At 42.9% G+C, this 20,402-nt stretch overlaps 2 protein-coding genes across 2 annotated transcripts; one reads left to right on the plus strand and one right to left on the minus strand.

The window, feature by feature from the left end:
- Window positions 1–636: 636 nt before the first annotated feature.
- Window positions 637–8,017, plus strand: LOC115575902 (medium-chain acyl-CoA ligase ACSF2, mitochondrial-like). The gene is made up of 16 exons (XM_030408313.1): window positions 637–803; window positions 2,366–2,561; window positions 3,211–3,339; window positions 3,454–3,507; window positions 3,635–3,753; window positions 3,845–4,007; window positions 4,873–4,968; window positions 5,052–5,203; window positions 5,283–5,371; window positions 5,462–5,538; window positions 5,627–5,734; window positions 5,812–5,960; window positions 6,646–6,787; window positions 6,911–7,021; window positions 7,104–7,172; window positions 7,272–8,017. Exons 1-16 carry the CDS (start codon window positions 682–684, stop codon window positions 7,320–7,322), a joined length of 1,827 nt encoding a protein of 608 aa, XP_030264173.1. The 5' UTR covers window positions 637–681; the 3' UTR covers window positions 7,323–8,017.
- A 739-nt stretch (window positions 8,018–8,756) lies between these two features.
- On the minus strand, window positions 8,757–19,417 carry ndel1b (nudE neurodevelopment protein 1-like 1b). Its single transcript, XM_030408314.1, has 10 exons — window positions 19,243–19,417; window positions 15,327–15,423; window positions 12,994–13,147; window positions 11,767–11,915; window positions 11,523–11,659; window positions 11,247–11,414; window positions 11,068–11,159; window positions 10,623–10,768; window positions 10,436–10,530; window positions 8,757–10,402 (listed from the first exon to the last, which is right to left on the minus strand). The coding sequence occupies exons 2-9, from the start codon at window positions 15,410–15,412 to the stop codon at window positions 10,440–10,442; spliced, it is 1,023 nt and encodes a 340-aa protein (XP_030264174.1). The 5' UTR covers window positions 15,413–15,423; window positions 19,243–19,417; the 3' UTR covers window positions 8,757–10,402; window positions 10,436–10,439.
- Between the last annotated feature and the right edge of the window lie 985 nt (window positions 19,418–20,402).

Raw genomic sequence — 20,402 nt, forward strand, 5'->3', positions numbered from 1 at the left:
CAGGAAACGAGATGAGGAGGAGGAGAGGAAGAACGTGAGGTCGCCATCATCAGATCTCCAGCAGAAGCCTGCTGAAGTTGCCTGACGAGAAAGATCCGTGAGATACAAGCACACAAGAAGAGAATAGAGTTGATTTTGACACCAACACGTTTGCAGTGTAAATGTACCTTTTCTTTGCTTTCTGTAATACAATAAAAGCTGTCATAAAAAGATATTAACAAGTAGTTTGTGTTGAATTAAAGGATCTGTATCTTATGTGATCTTACTGGCTCCATCATGAGAGGCTGTCGCCAGCCTAACCTACATTTTCTTCAGTGTGTAGACAGCAAATCTCCAGACTCTCAACTTTTTAGCACTGTCTTATCCGTTAGCAAACAATGCTCTTTCTATGCAAAGTAAGCAGCATGATGAGGATATGTTTAACTGATATTAAAAGTGTGTCTTAAAGAAGGAGTGTAGGACAAAAACTGAAGCAGGAGAATGAAAACCCCGATGTGAACTCTCCTGCAGCCGTGTGAAGCGGCCAAATGGTGAAACCCCCCCTCAGCCAATGAGGATGAGGGGAAGTTAAAGATTACACACACGTCGTGATACAATCCGGTCAAAGTCAAGATCAGCAGGCGGGAACCAGCTCATTCTGCTGTGGAGCCGCTTGTGTTCACACTGCCGAAGCAGACTGTGATGTCGGCGCTCATTTCCTCCCCGCTGCTGAGGTCCTGCGCTCGCAGTCTCGGGTCTGTTAATGGATTCAAACACGGCAAGATCGGGAAATTATGCAGCACAAGTTCCCTCCAGTGGTTTCGGTGAGTTGGTGTTCTTCAGAATGGGAACACGGTGTTACCTGTGAATGGTCCCAAGAAAATAATGTTTTACTAAAAGAAGTGAAAAACAAACCATCTGACAGAGATCCATGTGAGATATCTAGATTTTAATCTGATCAGAGGTCATCTGTCCTGTAACTGGATGATCCTGCTGTCGTTTATTAATCACAGCTGATAGTTTACAGACTCTTGAAGGATGTCAATTTAGATCCGGGAGGTTAAAAAAAAGTAAATTTGACTTCTAATTAGTGCATTGTTATAGCATTATCTAACTTTGTCTACGTAATGTTGCTTTAACTGCGAAGGAATTCAGATTAAATGATGTATTCATCGCTGTAAAGAAACTAAAAAGCAGATTAATAATAACAATGTCATAATAAGGTACCCGCTGAGAAAACACAACACTCCAAAAGAAGCCAAGTCAAGTCTTTGCTTATGTCATTTTAGACTCATTTTAGTGTCTTGTGGTACAAAATGAAAGTATTTATCTCTGCCAAATTTGACTCTGTGCAGCAAAAGCTACAGGAAGGATTTGAGCCACTGGTCTGAAACTCTAACTTTACCAGGAGATCTTTATCAGCTTTATAACAAATCATGTTTTGGTGGTCCAGCCCTGGAGTGTTAGCCTGCTTGATGAAGGTTGGATGACCGATGTCAGGGTAGAGTCGGCGTCTTGTTATCAGAAGGATGCTGGTTCCATTCCCCTGGTCTGCATGTCGAAGTGTCCTCGGGCAAGAAACTGAACCCCAAACTGCTCCTGATGTGCTGGTCGGCACCTTGCAAAGTCAGACACCGCCATCAGTATGTGTCAATTACTGTTAGTCACTTTGGACAAAAGAGTCTGATAAATCAAGATAAATGCCCTAAATATAAATGTAAATGTTCGATTTCAGTTTATTCTACTACAATATATTGAATAAAAAAGAGGTTGCTCTGGGCAAAACCAGTGTTGTGGTGCATGTGTCGGCCTGGTTGATGGTTTCATGTGTGATATCTGAAGTCAAAGTTTGGTTTTGACGAAAGGTTTTGAGAGGACAGTTTGGTTGTGACATTCACGTCTAAATTTCTTGAAGATTAGCGTGCAAGAAATGTGTCACCAAACGACAGAGAGTTCAGTGTGAGATTCAGGGATTTTATGCTACTAGCAGCTAATTTAGCCTCAAACTGCATCATGCAACTTGAGCTCACAGTCTCAGATTTGTGAAATCTCAAACACTTCAATATTTGACCCTGAGTTTATGATCAGTGGTCAAACGGGAACATCGGGCGACAAACATTTCCGTCTTGGTTTCAGTTAATGATTTAATAAAAACACTAATCCGTCTCTAATGCCCAACCTGCTGACTGAACAAGCGTTATCACACCTGGTTATGTTTTCACCCGTGTATGTCAGATCCAGGACTTTAAATCATTTCTCACCTTCTTATCAAACATTGTGAGATAAAACACAGATGATTCTTAGTATGACAGGGTCTGTGTCTCATAGTGTCCTTCACCCGTATTTGACCCCTGTGCTTTTCCCTTTATCTTGATCTCTATGCCAGGTCGCTCCACGTGGACAATCCCCCTCACATCCCCACTCTGACCAACAGCTACGTCCACGGCACCTCCTCCGTCTCTCTGCTCCACCTGACTGTCAGCCAGTGTCTGGACTCTACAGCGGAGCGGTGGCCCGACCGCGAGGCCGTCGTCTTTGTTCAGGACGGCATCCGGAAAACATTTGCGCAGTTTCAGCAAGATGTGCGTCTCAGATGTTAAACCCTCAACAAGTTCACCCACAAATGAATATTTAGTCTTTATCTACTCACCCTCGTGCAGCTGGAAAGTCGGGGGGGAAGTTACGTAGTCCACAAAACATTTCTGGAGGGGTGAACAGTGTTGCATCACTCTCCTAAACAGATGGCGTCAATGCTGCAATTTGTTTGGATCTGAAGCTCTAGGATTGTTTTGTGGACCACGAAACTTCAACTGACTTTCCAGCCGCAAACATCATGTTTTGGCTTCCATAGTTCTGTCGCCATCAATCGGGAAGTTGTGTTGCAACTAACACGGCTGGAAAATGTTCCAACATCTTGTTAAAAACATATTGTCTGTGTTTCCTGCTCGCAAATGTTCAAACTGCATCTTGATCGGCGTTCTCTCACATGCCAGGCATCTTGCCAACTACCACCATCCTTCAACCTCATGACATGAAAGTCAGAAATGTTGTGATCATTCTATTAAACGTACAAGTTTAACATTTTACTATGGCGAGTAGGCTGAGAAATCACCATAACTTTGGGAACTTTGGGAAGAAAACCCTAGAGTGCTATTTGTAAAATGCCATTTTTTACCCCTGCTGGTGAAGAGTTTTCCAACTATCTATCTTTTGTGTTATTCATCGTTGCAGGTTGATAAAGCCGCTGCAGGTCTGCTGGCTTTGGGCCTGAAGCGCGGCGACCGACTGGGAGTTTGGGGACCGAACACGTATGAGTGGATCCTCTTCCAGTTTGCTTCAGCCAAGGCTGGAATTATCCTGGTCAGTCTGGGATTTGTTTTATATCGTTTACAAAGTAGCCTTGTGTTTGCAGTGACAGTCCTTCAGCTGGATGACTAAGCACCTCTCCTGTGTTACCTGTTCTTATCTTTGCAGGTGTCACTGAACCCGGCCTATCAGGCAAAGGAAATAGACTTTACTCTAAAGAAGGTTGGTATTCTGTAACAGGACATTTAGCCTACTTACATCACCACATTACTACTATACCAACAATGACAATGACAGTGTTATGTTTTTTAAGAATGTAAATCCAGTTGAACTGACTTGTCATATGTAGGTCCAGTGTAAAGCCGTTGTCTGCCCAAGCCAATTTAAAACGCAAAATTTCTGTGAGATGCTGAGAGAGATCTGCCCGGAGATCAACTCCACTCCACTGGGCATGATCAAGAGCTCAAGGTTTGACAGCGCTAATGTCAGATTCAATTACGTGTTCTTCGTGAATGATTTCATGGATGTAATCTAAACATCCTTGTATCGGCTCTTCCAGGTTGCCAGACTTGCGTATGGTGATTGTGACGGACAGCAGACAGCCGGGGATGTTCCACGTCGACGATGTGATGCAGGCAGCGGAGAGTCGGCACCACAAAGAGCTGATGGATCTGCAGAGCAGGCTGTCCTTCGATGACCCCATCAACATTCAGTTCACATCAGTAACCTTCAGTACTTTCAAACTGCCACACATGAACTGGATCACCTGGAATAACATGCATTGATCAACCACGACATTTAAAGGACTAATAGACAAAGGGAACAACAGTGGTCATCTCCTTATGATGCAGTGTTCCTCTGGGAAACCTTGGGTCCTGGCTTTTGTGTGGATGTCACTTGAATACCCGTCCAAGCATTAGTGCAGATCCAATATAGCCCATCAAGGCACTTTCAGATGGCAGCCTGCAGGACAATCAAGGTGTCGACCTTGCCTCCAAAGTCCCCAGATCCCAATCTGATCATTGGCAGGACATACCGGGACAAGTCTTATCTAGGAAGGTCCCCCAAAGGACTCCAAGGACACTCTATTGGACTGGGTTCAGCACAAAAGAACTTGACAAAGTGCTCCAGCTGCCTTTGGCACAATCCCAATCTTTATTGAGTGTCCGTCCAGTCCATGGTGGCCCAACCTTGGATTGGACTTACTGCTGATCCATCAAGGCCTAGACACAGAACCTCTGGTGGTGTCCTGCGGTCTTCATGGATCCAACTCGAAGGATCCAACACTTTTTCTGACAACACCAGAGGTCCTGTTTCCATTGACATATCAGAATCAGGTCCAATCCAAGGTTCAGCCTCCATGGATGCTTGATTGGATCGGGACCAACGTGACAAGTGCTGTGATTGTGCACGTGAAGTGGCATCCACATGAATGCCAGGACCAAAGGTTTCCCAGCGGCACATAACATTATAACGAGATGATCAATGTTTTTTTCACTTCACCTGTGAGTCCTTTATCGTTGTGGCTGATTGGTGCCGATCTAACGATGATTCAGATCGAGTCACACTGCCTGTTTTCTGTTTCAGGGGACTACAGGGAATCCAAAGGGAGCCACTCTTTCTCACCACAACATCGTGAACAACGCTTACTTTGCGGGTCTCCGAATGGGTTTCGAATGGAGAGTAAGTCCATATTTTTCCTCTTGATTTGAAGAAAGCACAAACGCTGAAGATGTAAGTACCATTATTTACCCTGTTCCCATCAGCCTCAGGTGCGGATATGCGTACAAGTACCGCTGTACCACTGCTTTGGCTCAGTGCTGGCCGGGATGTGTATGGCGGTGAATGGCGTCACGCTGGTGTTCCCCGCCGCTGGCTACGACAGCAAGGCCAACCTGCAGGCCATTCAGGACGAAAAGTACGGCACGTTGCTCGTCATCCGAAATTCACAACATTATGAACTTTCACTGATTGTATTTAATGTTTTGACCTTCAAGGTGCAACTTCCTGTATGGCACCCCCACGATGTTCACCGACTTGGTTAACCAAGACATACACAAGTACGATTTGTCGTCAGTTGAGGCTGGTAAGAGATCTGAACATAGAAACACGATGAGTATGTTTTGACTTTGGTGTGATGTTTGACGTCGTCCTCGTCTGTGTGCGGCTGTTTCAGGCCTCATGGGAGGTGCGCCGTGTCCTCCGGAGATTTTGAGAAAGCTGAAAACAGACATGAACGTGAAGGAGATATCGGTGAGCGATTGCACGTCTGATAGCTTTTCAAATAATACTGTAAGATTGTTTCAGCACATCTGAACATCTGAACATTGTGTTTCAACAGGTGGTTTATGGAACCACTGAGAACAGCCCTGTTACATTTATTGGATTTCCACACGACAACGAGGAGCTGAAGCTGAATACTGTCGGATGTATCATGAGCCACACTGAGGTATACTTTCGCAGAAACCTGGATCTGTATTTAACCATGACAGCACTGTGACTTATTCACGTGAGTCTTCACTACAGGCTAAAGTGGTGGACCCTGCTGGGCAGATCGTCCCTCTGGGGACCCCAGGAGAGCTGATGATCAGAGGCAGCTGTGTGATGCACGGATACTGGGAGGATCCTGAGAAAACCAGAGAGGCCATCTGTCCGGCCCGCTGGTACAGGACGGGGTGAGTCCAACGTGGGTTCCTAAAAGTGTGATCTAATCTTAACACGTTTAGATTGATTCAGAAGTAAACGTTGAAGATGAGCATCTTATATTCAAAATAACAGACGCAGCCTTAAAGATTTGAATTTCATGAACGTGTCTTCAAACAATGAGATGATAATGGGTAAATATTATAGTTAGCAAACAAATAAATGTTTTATAAACCATTTATTAAGCAAAAATTTGTTGGAAAGTTCAAATTTGCAAATGGTTAATCCATTAATGATGCACAACATTTACTATGTTTTGCTCTACATGACAATAAAAATTCCTGATTTCTTACAGGAAGCACATATTAAAGAAATTAAAGATGTTCTCGGTGTAACTTTTAAAGTGTTGATACTTGAATATCTAACTTTGTTACGACACCTAGAAAAATATCGATATTCGATACCACAGAGAATAAAAATGACACAACATCAAGTGAATAAATTATTAGATTTTTATCAAAAGATTAATATAAAAAAAAGGCTTTGAAGAAAAAAGAAAAAAATCACAGCTGGTTCATTAAAACGGCTTCAAATCTTCAGAATTGATAGTTCTGACAACGGTACCGAGCCTCTGATATTGTAGTTTTTGAACTGCAGCCATTTCTATAACCCACATTACGTAATGTGTTACATCCTGTGTGATTTCCGTCCACTCAGTGACACGGCCACTCTGAACAATCTGGGTTACTGCCGCATCGAAGGACGGCTGAAGGACATGATCATCAGAGGAGGAGAGAACATCTACCCCGCTGAGGTCGAGCAGTTTCTGTTCACTCATCCCAAAGTGCTGGAGGTGCAGGTGAGACTCGGAACCACTGGAGGGCAGCAGAGATCAGAAACTGTCTCCAAACAGTCAGTGAAGATGATGTGAAACACAACATGTGTGATGAGAATTGTTCTTGTTCTTCTGTCCGTCCTCCAGGTGGTCGGGGTGAAGGACGACAGGCTGGGCGAGCAGGTGTGTGCCTGCATCCGGCTGAAGGAGGGTCAGACCTCCAGTCCAGAGGAGATACGAGCCTTCTGCAAAGGCCAGGTGAGAGGAGGCGCTGGATCAGGTTCCCCAAAGAGAACAGCTGCACAGTTAATGAGACTGAAACTTGTTTTGTTCCTCACAGATTTCTCACTTCAAGATCCCACACTACGTGTTCTTCGTAGACAGCTACCCTCTGACGGCCTCCGGAAAGGTACGACACTCCAACACCAACACACACCTGAACTATCAAGATTAATTATGGTTTGTATGATAATGAGACTGAAGCGGCTGCTGCTGTGTGTTTCTGTAGATCAAGAAGATGACGCTGAAGGAGAATGTGGAGAAGGAATTAGGTCTTTAGGTTTGTGATGGACTTTGACTGAACCTGCAGCTGCTTCCCTCCCCGTGAGATACTGTAAGCTGACCAATCAGTTGTTAGTATTTTAAATTTCTTGAAGTTTGTCAACTGTTACCTCACATTTATGACAAATGGAAGCATATTGCTGCCATACCAGGAAGAGAAAAACAGATCAGTGTCAAGTTATGAAGTAGATATTTTCACCTTTAACAGGATATTTTTATGTTTCTATTTAATAATGAATTACAAACAAAACAAAACACTTTCATGTTATAATGTGATGCGTGCAAGTAACATTTTTATGTTTGAAACCAAGTGGAAAAAAAAGCTTTTCTTGGACAAACTGAGTGAATTTACTTTTCTGTATTTTCACAGATGAAAAATTAAAAAATCTGAAATTTAGAAAGATTATCCCAGAAAAAACTTTTTTTCACCAGTTTTCACTGGAGAGAAAATAGTTTTGATAAGACATAGAAAATGAATTACCAGAAGAAGAAAAGAAATCCTCAGGGCTTCTGTAGGCTGCTGGTTGGTATGTTAACAGCACGATATGTCTTTAGGTTATAACGTGATACTGATCTGTTGTGTTTTTTTGGTGAGGCATCAATGCGCTGCCGTATTAATAACACTGATAAAAGTACACTGAGTTAATATCATCTTTGAGCATGAAGTGTTATTATTGTTCTTGAAAACAATTTAAAAAAACATATTAGCGGACAGATTATTTTCAGATTTTTTTTCTTTTTTTAAAAAAACTTTTCTTTAGTTTCAAAATTCTGTATGAAACAAAATGTCTTACACTTGGATAAACATTTTTTTGTGTTAATTTCGAAAACTATGTGATTTTCTTCTTCATTTCATGCACAAAATTGTAGAAATAAAAAAGTAAAATAAATAAATAAATAAATAAAAGAAGTGAAAAAACATTTTTGTGAAAAAATATGTTCTTGTGTGAAACTGAGTGAAAGGAAGAATCAGGAGATTTATTTTTACGTGTTGGAAAGCTTTTTTTTTTCCATGTCCGCAGTGGGTAAAATGAAAAAAGATATAATAAAGAGATATTTCTTTCACATCGGAAAAAAAAAAAGAAAAGAAAAGTGAAAATAAAATTCATATTATTCTCCCATTTCAGGGAAGAAATTGTAGAAAAATGGAAAAAGATTTTTATTAAAAAATAAATTATCTTGGGTAACCGAGTGAAAAGGCAGATTTTTTACTCTAAAGTTAATTTTCTTTTTTTTTTATTATTAAAGGTAAAAAAAAATGTGAAAGAAAGAAAGAAAAGAATAAGGAAAAAAAGTGAAAATAATTTTGTGAAAAGTATTTTCTTTTACTGAATTTTTCTTTCTCATGTCCAAAACCAAGTGAAACCAACAAAATTATGCGACCTTATGCTGCATCATCTTTATTACAGTATACGACACAAACCACACAACGTATTTGTCATCTCAACCTTTATTTAATTAAACAATTTTGACAAACAATCTGATATCATAATAGAATGGCTTTAACCATTCATTATCTGGACATGCCATACAGAATCTGAAATAAATAGGACTTTAATGCCAAATGTCAGTATGTACAAATGTGGTAGGCAAAATTACCATCCTTACAAGCTATATACACCGACTGTAGAGCACGCGTTAGTAACAGGCTCACGAGAGTGCCCAAAAAAAAGACATATTATTAAATAACAATGAATACTAAAGGCTTTAACTTAGATGGTCTTTGAATGTGGGCAAAATGGATTTAGACAAAACTCTGTGATGAAATCAATGTCCAACCTGCTAAAAAAAATTCAAGAGTCAAGTCAAAATAACATTAATATCAGCAAATGTGCTGCAGGACACGAAGGCCTCCAGACCACGAATTTAACATAAGACCAGCCAACGTTAGTCAACAGCCTCAGAAAGGATCCTTGAGTGGAAGTTTTTATAAAGCCAAATTCGCCTACTCATGTTGCGAATCCACCATCAGAATGAGGTAAATGAGCCTGTCACAAGATAATAATAAAAAAAATAATAATTATACGTCAAACATTTAAAAAATAAAAAGGCAAAACTGTTCCCTCGAAATGTCAACGGAGCTCCAGAGAGAGGAGGAAAACACTCGACTGCAGCCAAACCTGTGAGGAGCAGCTTAAGTGCAGGTTTTAGTTTAACCCAGAGGACAGAACCACTTTAAAGAAACAGCTCAATTCAGAAATCAACAATACATATATCGTCCCGTCACATGTGATGCTATTTATCCGTCTAGTTTTGGCGATATCGGCTGAACAACTCAAACCAAAACAATCAAGATGGGTAAACAGCACTGCAGGTATTCTGGGAAAAAACAAACATATTTCTGATTTAAGGCTGAACTGTCCCTTTAACACGGAGACAGCAAGTAGCCGGCGACAGTAAAGAACGACTGCTCTACATGGCTTTGAACGATCAACATTCACTTCAGTCATGAACGTGGGGTCCCGCCGCGCCTCCACAGACCGCCACGTTACATTTTGCACACATGCGAGAAAAATAGCAAAAATAAAAAGAAGAAAAAGAAAGATTGCATTTTAAAGCATACCGTGAGATAAATTAATATGAACACATCCCTTTTTAAATATCATACATTCTAAATTGAGAGTATTTTAACTGTGCAACTTATGTGGAAAAATACAGGAGGAAAAAGAAAAGAAGCCGTGGTCCGCGTTCGGGACCTTTTGTCGGGGATGGTAGCTTTTTTTTCAGAAGGATATAACGGCGCCACTTCAGCGTCGACGTGTAGAGAGCGACGCATGTGCAGCGACATTCATACGAGCAGAGTACAGTTCAGCTTTAGGCACATGCAACGATGTGGTAGGAGCGTCCTCGCCCACGCACAGATGCATTCAGAGCTGCAGACATCGTAAAGTCAAGCCTCCTCTTTCACACCTCACGTTCAAAAAAAATGCACAATCCCAAACAGGCACAACACACACACACACACACACTCTCTGTTTCACACACACACACTCACATACACACACACACACACACTTAGCACACAATGTAATGGTCTTTCAAGTGTCCTGTCTGTTTTTGTGTCGGGTTGGATAGGGGTGGAGGTTCGGGGCGGGGGGGGGCGGGGGGGGGCGCCTCACACACTCAGCGGCAGCATGCCGGGTGGAGACACGGCTCTGGTTGCTGCCATGGAGGTCAAAGAGCTCGGGTCCAGTCCGTTTACAGTCCTGGAGGTTTCAACACGGACAGGCGCGATTATTAGCAAACAGATAGAAATACAGAACAGTACGAAGGAAAGTGTTTACTATAAAAGACTTACGTTTTGTCAAAGTAAGTGGTGTGTAGAGAGTGAGAGAACTTGGTGGCGTTGCTGTTGATGAGTGTGCCGTTTTCTTTGGAGTAGTTCTTTTTTGCTGCCTGGTCTTTGGCGAAGTTCCTGCAGGCGGCGAGTTTGGACTCCAAAGCCTGTGAAGAAAATAAGGAAATACAATCCGTGTTTAGCCGCATCATAAAACATCTTCCTGTTAGGTTTGCTGAAAAGCAGATGTCAAACTGAATTGCTGGCTTTAATTTATTTGAAGTCGATTTCGAAGGGATGAACGATCACAGCAGTGGGTTGAGAAAATTTACTGTAAGCTGGCAGCTAAACTGTATTGCCGGCTTGAATTTGTGCAGAGAAGTACCTGCAGGAGGAAGAAGATTTGTAACAGTAGCGAAGAGTCGTTTAATATAAATGGAACTGGTGAATTGAATGTAACACTTACCCCGACTTTCCTCAGGAGATCACCAACGATGTTGAGAGCTGAAATTCTTGCAGAGGGAGTGAGGGACGAGTTGCCACAGCCGTTGGTCAACGCTGCAAAAGCACACAAGCTGGTTTTAGTATATAAATCAGTGAATTTCATCAGTGAAGTGCAATAAAATGAGATGAATTAAAGCTGACCTTTCTGGCTGATGAACGGGTGCTCTAGGCTCTTTCCTACAGGTGTGGCAGGGAGGGATAAAGACGCCTGCACGGCAGAATCCGTCTTGTCGATGTCTAAGGTGGGCGAGCTGGGCGCCGACATCCTGTCTGTGGTCCGCTCTCGTACTGCCAGCTCCTGTCTCAGGTCTGCAGAAGACAGAGACAGAATCATGAAATACTCCCCTGCTAACCCTTACACAGGTGACAGATTGGCTGCTAAAGGGCAGAACAGAGTCGTCTGCGCTCCGCCGTTACCTCGTGCTTCATCCTTCAGCCGCTGCACGGACACCAGAAGAGACTCCTTCTCATCCAGCTCGCTCTCCAGGAAGGCGTTTCTCTCGATGGCCTGGTTTAAACGGCCCTCAAAGTCCTCGAGAGACACGATTGTTGCCCTGCACATACAGAAGAGGATGAGGGGCACAGCCATTAAAACCCTCTGATCTAAATCTAACGTCTACTGTAAGCTTCAGCCAACCAAAATGCACTGTGTTGTTCTGACCTTTTAGCTCTCTCCAGGTCATCGTTGGCCTGTTCGAGCTCTCGGACGTATTTGTTGAGCTGCTCCTTGATGCTGCGGGTCTGTCCCAGGTCGTCCTCCAGCATAGAAATCTGTTTGTAGCTCTGGGCGTACTGCTGCTCCAGCTTCTCCTGAACAAGTGAAGAAGAGAGAAGAGTTCAGGAGTGAGTGTAGAGAAACAAGGATGTCAAACAGAACTAATGTTCCAGGAAAATATCCATTTCCACTTCCTTTTCCTGAGTTATGCGGTGTGAAGAACCATGTCATGTACTACACAATAGTTTTCAAACAGCAGCACTACAACCTGATGTATAATGAGACGGTTATTATTTCACTTTCACAGAGCCTCTTTGTTCCCCGGGGAGGCCCTGAGGCTCATTCACTGCGCGGTACTTCACAGTACAGTTAGTGGCAGCGCTGCATGCCTGCATTGTGGCCCCTGAGGCACAAAGACAGGGAAGCATGATTCATGATCTCTCTGGTTCATTGACACAGTTCGTTTTTAGCATTAGCCGCTGGGAGCACTCTCACATGTCGGGCCATGTGAAAAACCACAATACTGTTCTGCTCTGGTGATTAACTTTATTTACACAGTAATTTATTAAACTATGGTCTGACTAGTGTCTGAAACTAACAGGCTGATTGGAGGAGGGACATTTTTTCACCATCCAGTAACACAAGTGTGTCAACAAAGGGAAATAAACAACCCTTGTGGTCATTCGAGTATGGATTTCTGAGTTTACAAGGTGCACATGAACGCAACATGAAGTCCAGAAGCGTCACGTCCATGAGTGAAAACAACACGCGGTAGAGACTCTCAGCAGAAGTCGTGATTACATGACTGCTTTGGATAGATTTGCAAGATTTACCTGCCGAGCACAAAGTCTGCCCACCATTCAGAGCCTGCCAGGTGTTACTGCATAATCACCTTACTACCATTCATGCCTGCTGTGATTAAGAACCAGGCTTGTCATTGTTTATTTTTCCCCTCTTGATCCTGACATCCACTTAAAGAGTGCTGAAGGATTACCTAAGAGCGCCTTATTGAGACCTTGCATACAAATAAGACATTGGACCTCGTCCTCCAACAGAGATCAGATAACCTCTTGAGTAACTGCAGATTAGTTTATTGCTGGTCTAAACCCCGGACCATAAAGGCAAGCCGAAGCCAAAAATAAGCTCCGCTGGCGAGTCGCCAGGTCCAGTTACCTTGAGGTTGGACATCTCGTTCTTCAGTCTCTCGTTTTCACTCTGGAGGTCTCGGAGGCGGTGTTCAGCCTGTCCGAGCTGCGCCTCCAACTCGGCCTCCAGCTCCCTGCTCCCCTCCTGGAACTCCTGCAGCTCCTCCTGAGCATCATGGCAGCTGGATGGGACACAGAAACATGAATAGTCATTGTCAGTTACCAGCCACTGTGTTCACTGTCCACCATTCAGCGCCGCAGAGCTGACCGGGTGAATGGCCGCGGGCACGAGCTCTAGAAAACTGACCGGCTTTTGTTCTGTAAGAAGAGCCAGGCTCAGGCAAGTTCCAGCAGCTTTATCTCCGACAGGCCGGAAATAAACCTGCATGAAACGCCGGCCAGATATTTGTAGGTTTATAACCTTCAATCCTGCCTCGGCTGAACAGGAAACAGCTCAGCACTGTCGAGTTAAGCGCTCTAAATATACAGCAGCTCTAAGGAGACAGCTGAACTGTGACAGTAGCTGGCTCAGAAAAAACAGGCCGTCCGTCATGAACCCTCAGCTGTGAGAGAGGCTAAAGGTCAGAAATGTAGCGTCAGACGGCACAGAAACGGGATGAGGACTCGGGTTAAGTAACAGGATGTGTTTACACGCTGGTCAGGACATCTGAACACACACATAACAACTCAGGACGCAGTGCATGTAAACACTACGGGGTGGAATAGGAAGGAAAAGTAGATTTAGTGGTGAAGAGTTTGAACACTCACGATGACACCGTGGTTAACCCTGTTCTGAGATCAGCTGACTCGTGCTGGGATAATGGCCTCACAGTGCATCAGTTGTTGTGCCGGGGTCGTTCCACACATACCAACACTACAGCGGCTGCTTCATCAGCACGCTGCGCCCTGTGACTTCCCTGTTTAGCAGCCCGGCTTGTGCTCTGTCACACTTTTCACAGTTTGAAACGACCAACAGTTCTGTTTATGTGCAACGCAGAGCTGCGTTAAGTGTGAAAATTAACAATAAATGTGTGAAAGCAGGAAACAAAAGTGCATCGCACATGATTAAATCTTTTTTAGTGATATTCAATTCCACGGGTCAATTTTAACAGTGTTTTTCAGCACTGACAGATGTATTATTGTTCAGACTATCACATCTGGATTTGTAAAGAACAACACTTTGACTTTTTCCTGGTGGCTTTTTTGCAAGGGTAGGTGTTGGCAAGTTTATATTATAACCTTAAAATAGAATGAATCTACATTTCAACGGAAAATATCATCCGTAGAAATTAAACAAGCACAAACAAAAGATCGAAATGCGGTTTGTTACAAAGTTTGGTTTCTTAAATCTTTCCTAAAGTGAAGCATCTTCCCAAACAAGTCAATAGAGGATCTCTGAAAAAGACAAATGGAAATGGAAAAAGTCAAGTTTTAAAAATATCCCTTCAGGAAGTTAAACCTCTCAATAGGTAACCAATAAACGCCACATGCTGCGACTGTTAAAGCTCTCCTGAGAAAACGTATCCACCAAAACATGTGTGAACTGTGTGCTTGGTGCTTCTTTTTCCTCTCTGTACCCACAACAGGAATTTCTCAGAAAACCACCGGGAGTTTAACCCTGTCGACGCTCCCTCTGAGAGTACGATGGGGCCCCAACTCCACAAACAGAAGAGGCAGAAGGGATTTACACAACACTCACAAAGCTCAAAGCAACACTGCTGCCTGTGGTCTCCGCTGAAGAAGTCAGAGATGGAGTCATTTCCTCTGGAGAGTCACAGCTGTCTGTGGGCAGCGATTTCAAAAGGCTTGTCTGCTCATTTGCCTTATATGGCTAAAATACAAGGTTTCCGTGCTGCGACTTTAAACTCCAGAAAGTTTGGGTTGGAGATAATGAGAAAAATATTGTGCGACCACATCCATCAGAACTACAGAGAAAAAGCTAATTCATCAAATTAGCAGCTGCGTGTTACGTAAGTGAGCTGCTGCTTGGAGTTTAAAGAGTTTGCTGACTGTTAATTCCAAAAGGGGGAACTGCTGCCATCTTATATTAGGCTCAACATTTTCAAAGACAGACATGACACATTTTTACATAACCCGATTTGTAAGAATAAGCTCAGTTCAGAGGAAATCAATTGTCAACTATTTCAAAATTGAATAACCGTTTTAGTCATTTTTCGAGCAAAAATGTTCCAACTTCCAACAATTGTGATGAGCATGTCCCACCATGTTCTGAAGTTTTATAGACTTATGATGTTTAATTGCAGTCCTGCTGTCCTTTAGTGTGTCTGATCATAACAAGAACTTCAACATGGTTAAAGAGGTCTTGTCCAGGTTCACGGTGACGTTCTTCACATTGCTTACCTTTTCTTGTATTTGAGGGCTTGGGACTTCCAGTAATCCACCTCCTCATCCTTTGTTGAAAATTTGGGAATCATCTCTTTGTCCATGTCAGGGCACCCTGAGGAGTAAACAGACATATTTATGAGAATCACAGCCAGCCAGGTGACTCAGATACGGTACAACACTTTTACTTTTTTCATCCTCTGGCGTGTGGAATCCGGCACAGTGCATTCCCCTCTTATCTAGTGGGTAAAAATACCAACCAGGTAATTCAAGATTCAAAACTTTCCCCTCATTCATTCCTCAGCGGAGGAGATAACAGAACAGATCTAGGCTTATTTGACAAAAGTCAGATCAGCTTGGCCGTGTAACTCTGTTGTTCTCAGGTCATGAGACGTAGTTAGTTACTTATGAATCATTGACTACAGCACCTGATCTTTTACAAGCTAGGTTTTCATCAATATAGCCAACAGGCCTTTCACTGGCTGTGAATAATCTGCACAGCAGAACATTTCTAACCTGACAGCTCAACACATGTGCTGTCAACATACCTAATTCATTAACAGCAGCTAATTCAGAGTGGCTGGAGGCTAATGGATCAAAGCTGTCACTAGTTCAGAAGTGTTCAAACTATTTCCTCTTCCGTCCTGTTTGCGGAGACAAAACTTTACTAGACCGTCGTTCCTCTTTGCTGGTGAGCTAATAAACTGCCTCACTCTGTGATCAATGCGGAGCAACGACGAGGCAGCTTTCAGGAAATTATTAAACACATCTGGAAAGAGTCGCTGTGTGTGTGTGTGTTCTGAGCATGGGGGGGGGAGACAGATGCTGCCATCGACACTCCTATCACTGTAGCTCCAGGAATGTGGTCGTGATCTGTACAGAGATGATATCAGACAAACAGAGGATGTAGCTCAGGGAACAACAACAACGTGCGCAGGACTGAAAGTGAAGCGAAGGACACTCGGTCAGGGTTGGGTATCGTGTGGATTTGAACCATTCAGAGTCCAATTTCCACTCTGATGTCGGTGATCAATTCTGGATATTGACAGCTGTCTAAATAGCGAGATAACTGGAGCGACGGTGGTCTTTTTTCTGGCTTCTAAAATATTTTGGGTTATTTTTAGCATCAAGTACCTCTGACAGGAGAGGAATCCAATCCTGTTCTTGTAAAGCATTCTGGAGCATAGCATTTGCTATATTAAGGTGATTATTGATTGACTGGATGAAAAGAAGACAGGAGGAGACTCATGTTTTCAACTTGCAGGACTTATCATGATAGGGAACAGATAAATAGATAGGTCATTATAGATTACAGCACCCATCCCACAACAAGCAGCAATAAAGGCTAACCGTTGTGTCGCCTAACATCACCTGTGTCTTGTACAAGCAACTAGCTTTCACATTCTGCGCCTGCATGAGAGGAGATAACTCTCCGTACCACCAAGCAGTGCTGGTCTGTATTCGTTCTTCTAAAAGGGAAACCGTAGGACTCAGAACAGGGAATGTGCAAACGTTAACGCAGCATTTTCTGCACCACTTTTGCAAATGTAACCACTTTTAAATCGAGGACATGTCTGATAAAAAGTCGAAAGTTCCAACCCACAAGCTCGACCACCGATTAAACACTCCAAATTTGCCAAAAAGCCACCAACTACGAATAACTGCTGCCAACGGTGCTGGACGATCCACAACAACTCAGGCCACAGACGTTCACCGACAGCTTGAAGATTTTGGTTTGATTGTTAAAACCGTCAAACTGTGCAGAAAGTGGTTATGTGAATAAGAGAGTCTAGTGGTATAAGCTTCTGTAGCCGTCATGATTAGATTTTGATGACCAGCTTGGTTTGGGCTCGTGAAAGGAGAAGGATGTGTAATCTTTCTTGCCAAGAAGAAAGCGGTCTAGACTCAGAGGCCGGACCGGCTTCTCTTCCCCTGAAACATTCCTCTGAGATGGCGTCATCAACAATTTACTCGCTTACAGGGCCCTCACGTGTTCGTACACTGCTTTAGAAATCACGAAGGAAACCAGAGACCAAAATAACGCAAGGGTGGAGAGAGGGGAAACGCTCCCGAGCTGCTACTGACATAACATGTTAGCTCGATCATGTCACCAGGGAGGGCCTTCAGATCTGTCCAGGGAGCCACTCCAAATATTTCAAGGTAGTCTAACAAAGATAGATCTCCGGTTGTTGTGATGCTTCGTGGGCTGAATGGGATCTGGTGCTTTTTTTCTATTGATCCCTGTGGGTCACCGTCGGCATGAGCGAAGGAAAACTGTTTCCATGGTGATTAAAATCAAAGGCCCGATGTGGATAATCACCCCCACAAACAAGACATTATCAGCTCACCGACCAATAACAGGATACCTCACTCAAACGGGGCAACAGAGATATACTATTTTGATGACTGGTTAATCGTTTCAATCGGTTTTCAAGCTTCCAGCTGCTTAAATGTGAAGATCTGCTGCCATTTTTTGCTATTTATGACTGTTGGACTGTTGGTTGGACAAAAGTAGCTACTGATGATGTGGCTTTGGGCTTTTTGGGGACATTTTATAGACTCAAAAAATGCATTAATCGTGTCTATTTTGGTGGATTGATAGATAGTAAAATAATCATTGGTTCCAGCCCTAGTGGCTCACTTATATCAGGTAACAGGTCAACACTGAGGCTATGCCAGGGCAAATGGCAGCTCCTGTCATCTCTCATTTCAGTGTCCTTTGGAGCGATGTCAGCTTGACCCCTGCCTCTATTTGTCTGTTGTAACAATACCAGGGCGGGCTGCAGGGCTCACAGCCAGCAAAGATGGTGGTGACGGTGACACCACATTTATCACTATGGAGCCATCTGGAAATAACAGACAGGGGAAGGTAGCCAGGAGAGTTTCCTCTCCCACATTCTTGTCTTTACATCCTCTTTTGTTGGAGATGACGAGGCGCTTACTAAGAAGCCGGCACTGATGAAGTCATATTTTTCATAGTGGGGCTCATGAGAGGGGTTCCTGAACAAATGCTTTTAAGAGTAAGATGCTGTAGTCTTACAGTGGTTTGCTTTTATCTGAATAACAGATCAGATTTAGCTGTACAGGGTGTGGTGGCGGCAGTGTTTGCAGGACATGGGGATATTTCAGAGCCATAGCAATTAATCAAATCAATGACTGTTCGAGTAACATCTCTGATTCCAGCTTCTAAAATGTCACTATTTTCTGGTTTCTTTACTCCTCCCTGACAGTAAACTGAATATCTTTGGGTTGGGGGGCAAAACAAGACATGTAAGGACACTTTTTCTCCATTTTCAGTCATTTAATAGTCCAAATAACTGACCAATAAATGAAAATAAGCATTAGTTGCGGCTCTGTCCTTTATATATGGACCCCTTGTGTTAAGGATTAGCTGCAGGGAGACAGGAGAGGGCTAGCTTAAAATACTGCTAACATACTGTTTGTCAAAGTGATCATAAAAACCGATAAAACTGAGGTTTTACTATAAAAATAACAATTGACATGAACCACAAATAACTCTCATTAACAGCCATTACTCCCATGTTCACAAAAATCATAAACTGAAGCACGTAAAAAGAACAAAAGTGACATTTACGAGGGCAGATTTGTCTCAACTGAAGCAGGTTGCCATTTACGTAGTTAGCTAATAAACGGTTGCTGTCAGTGCGTGAATAAGCTAACAGCTGTCTGATACTACGTGGTTTGACAGACAGCACAGAACATTAGCTCAATGCTAACATCTACATTTAAAAGCTATCATCAAATAAACGTACAGAAATTCAACATTAACAGCATTTAAAGGGGGGAAAAAACAGCCGACATTTAAACGCAGCTCGAGCTGTCATCACACAACCGCCGCGGCTGAACGCGACAGCTCAGCTCGGACATTAAAAAACACGTAAAAACGGGATATTGACCCGGTTCGGATCGGTACCTGCTCATGTCAAAACGGTGTCCAACGCTCTTCTGTCTGTGCGGGTCGTCTTCCAGCCGGTGTTACATCCAACACACACGCAGACACACACACGCCTCTCCCCGGCTCCGGCCTCGGATGATACTCAACTGACCGACTGTGTTTAGGAAATTGCCAACGCGTCTCCCGGAACCGACGTAAATCCAGACACAGACGTACGTGCTGACGTAGGTGGCGTCGACGTCAGAACTGGGCAGGGCCGCTGTAGAAATAGATGTAGTAGAATGAACCACCTCTCTCTCTCTGTGTGTGTGTGTGTGTGTGTGTGTGTGTGTGTGTGTGTGTGTGTGTGTGTGTTTGTGTGTGTTGTCTGTAGATGTGCAGACATAGAGTGTCACTACACTGACCACGAGGTGGCATCTGACTGTCAGAGAATAAAACACACACACAGACACAAAGACCAGAAACCTGAGATCCTCCTGGAGACTGTGGAAGTGTTTCTGTGTATTAATCAGACTAATTAATGCTGCTGTTACTATGTTTTTACATCACTATCAGCAATAATCTTTTATTGTTTTAGACCACAGCCTTTTTGTCTCACATTATTGGGAATATAATAACTATTATTAGTTAATTTAATTGTGTATTTGACACAGACAGTGAACAGCTGAGTTAGCTATAAGCTAATGTGCGTCTGTAGTCACTGTGCAGGACACAGAGACAGTATCTCTGTTGAGAAAGATAACACAACAGTAAAAAACAGTTAAAAGACAATATATATTCACTATTACCAACCCAAACAACAACAACAGTATCATTTCAAACCATTAAAACACTAAAACAATAACAACCAGATTGTTTTCTGTTGTAATTAAACCTTCACCTTCACCCCGTAGCCTATTTTATATACGGTCTTTCAAATTCTGGACGCTGACAACTGCCCTAATTTAAGAAATTTCCCTAAACCAAAACACAATCAATAGTCTTATATGTATAAGCCTATCTTTTTAAATTTAATGAAAAACTGTTATTTCTTTTTAACTTTTACTTAAGTTTAGTAAACTTCTTGATATTCTGAGCTTAACAAACTCACTTACGAACAATAACTGTGAGACAAAAACACAAAACTGGTTCGAGCAACTTTATTAAAGTGAGCATTGGAATTCCATCAGGGTCGAATA

Source organism: Sparus aurata, chromosome 23 (genome assembly GCF_900880675.1).
Source record: "Sparus aurata chromosome 23, fSpaAur1.1, whole genome shotgun sequence".
NCBI lineage: Eukaryota > Metazoa > Chordata > Actinopteri > Spariformes > Sparidae > Sparus > Sparus aurata.